Source organism: Benincasa hispida, chromosome 6 (assembly GCF_009727055.1).
Source record: "Benincasa hispida cultivar B227 chromosome 6, ASM972705v1, whole genome shotgun sequence".
In the NCBI taxonomy this organism is placed as follows: Eukaryota; Viridiplantae; Streptophyta; class Magnoliopsida; order Cucurbitales; family Cucurbitaceae; genus Benincasa; species Benincasa hispida.
In genome coordinates this window covers 7,469,227-7,473,568 of record NC_052354.1, presented here as the reverse complement: position 1 = coordinate 7,473,568, position 4,342 = coordinate 7,469,227, and the positions used below count along the sequence as shown (strand labels likewise).

The 4,342-nt window shown below is 38.1% G+C and overlaps 1 protein-coding gene across 1 annotated transcript; it reads left to right on the top strand.

Annotated features, from left to right (window-relative positions):
- The first annotated feature begins 1,257 nt into the window (after window positions 1-1,257).
- LOC120079890 (receptor-like protein kinase FERONIA) lies at window positions 1,258-4,119 on the top strand. The gene has a single exon (XM_039034335.1). The coding sequence runs from the start codon at window positions 1,401-1,403 to the stop codon at window positions 3,906-3,908; it is 2,508 nt and encodes an 835-aa protein (XP_038890263.1). The 5' UTR covers window positions 1,258-1,400; the 3' UTR covers window positions 3,909-4,119.
- Window positions 4,120-4,342: the final 223 nt, after the last annotated feature.

Below are 4,342 nucleotides of genomic sequence, written 5' to 3'. Positions count from 1 at the left end.
ATTACCATGAGATATTTACTTTATTTGGCTACATATGAAAAACTTAACATAGATCTTATAGATGTAATCACTATACATTTATATGAATCTCTTAATAATCATCTTATTAAATATTTGTTAATATGGGGTATAAAAATAACCCTATTTGTCTATATGCTTTATTTATAAAGAAATCACAACCTGAAATTTACTATACATTATTTCCATATATGTTGATTATTTGAGTAGAAACTGCTGAAGAGATTTCAAAGGCAATAGAGTTTTTAAAGAAAGAAATTGAGATGATAAATTTTGTCTTAGCTTTCAAATAAACCATAAAATAGATGGAATTGCATCAATTTATACGTAAAAAAATCTTATATAGACTAGGTACATTATTGAATACTCCGATGATGGTTCATTCACTTGATTAAAAAGACATATGAAGATGATGAAGCACAAAATAACGACATCACTATTCATCAAATCTCTTCAAAATACGACTTAAAAGACTTATTGACGAAGGTGTTACGTACAATAGCATTTGAGAAGTTAACACGTTACATTCGCATGTGACAACCAAGAGTTATCAGGTGATGTTTCCATGAGGGGGAGTAAATGTACAATACTCTTTTTTTTACTATGGTTTTATCCCACTAGTTTTTCCTATCAAGGTTTTTAATGAGTCAATTATTAAAGTATTAAGTATACGAATAATGTACTTTGTTCCTTCTTTAGGTTTTTATCCCATTAGATTTTTCTTAGCAAGATTTTAATGATACATTTATTTATAAATATGGATATCTAAGGAGGCGTATTGTAATATTTAATATAGATATTCATAACCTACATAGGTTACAAAATTCTATAACCTCCCTAATTCCATATCATAACATGCACCATTCTACGTCTATAAAAATTGGTATATGGTGCCCCTATGTTACACACAACACTTGAGTTCAATTATTCTCTTCTATTTTCTTCTCCTTATTTTGCTATCTAATTTATTTCTTTTGTTCTTGTTTTTTTCTTATTTCATAGAAGATTAGATATCATATTAAAAAGTTTATATTGAATAAAATCTAATATGTATGTGATGAAAATAAATTTGAAATGGAAACACTAATAGGACATAAGAAAATAAACCAAAACAAAAATTACTAATTAAAAACATATTAGTCTATGTTCATAAAGACGAAGTTTGTATCTTTTTTTAAAAAAAATAATAAAGTTTGTGTTTTCACTTGCATGAAATTAATTTCCTCTCTCTTTCAAACTTTAATTTCCTTTTTAAAAAAGTATAAGCATTTAAGTTCTATCATCTTTGATGGAAAAAGAAGCTTTATCTTAAAGCTCTTCATTTCAATCTGCAGATGAAAAAAATAAAAAATCTGAATTCTTGTTCTTGTTAATGGTTTGCCATGAAAATCCTTCCTCTGTTCTTCCCAATCTTCTTCTTTATTCTTCTCCTTCTTCTTCCCTCCACTTCTCAGCCTTCTTATTACGTCCCCGCCTATAACATCGCCGTCGACTGCGGTGCCACCAGCTCCGCAACCATAGATGACCGGCAATGGATCGGCGACGACGCTACTACTTTCTCCCTCTCCGACCCACCAAACGCCGTCAACAAATCAACCGTCAGGTCCACCTCCTCTACCAACGACCTCGTCTTCAAAACTGCACGCCTCTCTCGCTCTCCCTTCACCTACTCTTTTCCGGTCACCGCCGGCCCAAAATTCATCCGCCTTCACTTCTTGCCGGAAACTTACGACCAATTTCCCAAATTCGACGCCTTCTTCACCGTTCAAACTGGCCAATTCACTCTCCTGAAAAACTTCAGCGCCGCCCTTGTCGCTGATTTCTTGAACAAAACCACCATTACCAAAGAATTCTGTATCCATGTCGCCAGAGAAGTCCAGAAGTTGAACATTACCTTCACCCCATCTCCGAATTCTTATGCCTTCGTCAATGGAATCGAAGTCGTCTCCATGCCGGAAAATCTTTACTACTCTCCGGCGGAACAGGGGACGACGGCGGTTATCAGAAACAACATCGCCCTCGAGCTTTATTATCGGGAAAATCTCGGCGGTAACGACGTCATACCGAGTCAAGATTCCGGCATGTACCGAACTTGGGGCGGGAGAAATCTCTACGTAACATCCAGTTCAGCCATCCGAATACAAAATTACTCTGCTTCTCTAAACTATACAACTGCCACTCCTAACTTCACTGCCACAGATTCAGTTTACCAGTCTGCTGTAATTATGGGTAAGGATCAAGCTGCCAATTCCTTACAAAATTTGTCGGTGCAATTTCCCGTTGATGTCGGGTTCAATTATCTGGTGCGACTTCATTTTTGCCAAATTCATTGGAAACAGTTCCAAGAAAAACAGAGACACTTCACAGTGTTCATCAATAAGCGAAATATCGGCACCATCGATATAGATACCGTCGATACTCCGATTTACAAAGACTATAATGTACCAATGGCAGCTGGGAATACTCCATTTATCTCAGTTGATTTACACCCACTACCAAGTGAGAGCTTCGATGTGATTTTGAATGGAATTGAAGTATTCAAACAGAGCAACGGCACTAATCTCGCAGTACCAAACCCAGTGGGACGAGCACCACCGCCAGAAGTTAAACCAGTAGCCAAAAAGTCAAATGCAACGACGATCATCGCCATCGTGTGCAGCAGCGTGGGGTTTGCCATATTAATCTCCCTCGTTGGATTTGTGTTCATATGGAAACAGAGTAAGAAGAAAACAAAGAGAAGGAGGAGGAAGAAGAAGAAAACAGCAGAGGATAACTTGCTACCAGAACGACGATGCCGGATTTTCACCTTCGAAGAGATTTACGAAGCGACGGATTATTTCAGTAAGGAAAGAGAGATTGGAGTCGGAGGATTTGGTGCTGTTTACAAAGGAATTTTGGAGGATGAAGACGATCTCACCGTCGCAATCAAACGACTGAACCCAGATTCCCAACAAGGCGAACAAGAATTCATAACAGAGATTGAATTGTTATCGGAGCTCCGCCACTTCAATCTTGTATCACTCATCGGATACTGCTTGGAAGGCAAAGAAATGCTATTAGTTTACGAATTTATGCCGAACGGAACATTCAAAGAACATCTCTACGACACCCAAAATTCTCCTCTGCCATGGAAGAAGCGCCTCCAAATCTGCAACGGGGCGGCGCGTGGTTTAAACTACCTACACACCGGATTCACTCGACCCATCATCCACCGCGATGTGAAGACGACGAATATCCTTCTAGACGAAAATTGGGTTGCGAGAGTTGCCGATTTCGGGATGTCGAAATTGGGGCAGATCAACACGGCGGTCAGTACGGCGGTGAAAGGGACTTGGGGGTATTTAGACCCGGAATACCACCGCCGTCTTAAAGTAACGGAAAAGTCCGACGTGTATTCATTTGGTGTCATCTTATTCGAAGTGCTCTGTGGGAGAAAACCGCTGGACCCTCTTGCCGGCGAAGAGAAGTTCAAGCTTACACTATGGGCTAAGAAATGCTTGGAGAAAGGGAATGTTTACGAAATTATTGATCCGAATTTGAAAGGGAAAATTTCGTGGGATTGTTTGAAACAATATTTGGAGTTGGCGGTGGCCTGTATCAACGATCTGGCAAAGCACCGGCCGACGATGACGGTGGTGGAGGAGAAATTAAGGTTCATCTTGCAGCTGCAGGAGGAAGCAGACGGGAATGTTGCCGACGACGATTTGAATTATCCGGAGGAGCCATTTTCTCCGATCAGGTGGACGGCGAGTTCTCTCCGGAGTGAATCGTATAAAAGCCACCTTGCCACCGTGCTCAGCGGCTCCGATTTCACGGCGTCGACGCTTCTGAGTGAAGAAATGTTCAGTGAACAGAGCACTGGTTCTGGGGCCCATTCTCGGAATATATAATTTTTACTCAAATTTTCCATTTTTTTTTAATTTGTTTTTCTCTAAACATATGTTATTTTCAATAATATTAGCCGTTAGGTTATTAAAATACCGTTTTAGTTTGGAGTTTGCTTAAAATATATATTTTTGTCACCTGTGCTTTGAAGAACAAGTAATAAATATAAGTTAGTTTTGGTAAATTTCATTTTAACCCAAGTTAAATTGTTTTATAAAATTAATGTTTGTTGTGGTTTTGATACAAGATTGGATTGCAGTTTAGCTCAATTGACATCTGAATGCACTAGAAACTATAAAGTTAATCGAATCCTTCAAATCATATTTTATTTTTTAATTTAAACTCACACTCTACATTCAATACTCTTATTCCGTAATTATAAGCATATCTTTTTCTCTAATTTTATATCCAATCTCGTTTGAAATTTATTTTAACCATC

Bases quoted from the DNA above. Each gene is read 5' to 3' on its own strand.
- LOC120079890 (XM_039034335.1), top strand. From the start codon at position 1,401: ATGAAAATCCTTCCTCTGTTCTTCCCAATCTTCTTCTTTATTCTTCTC.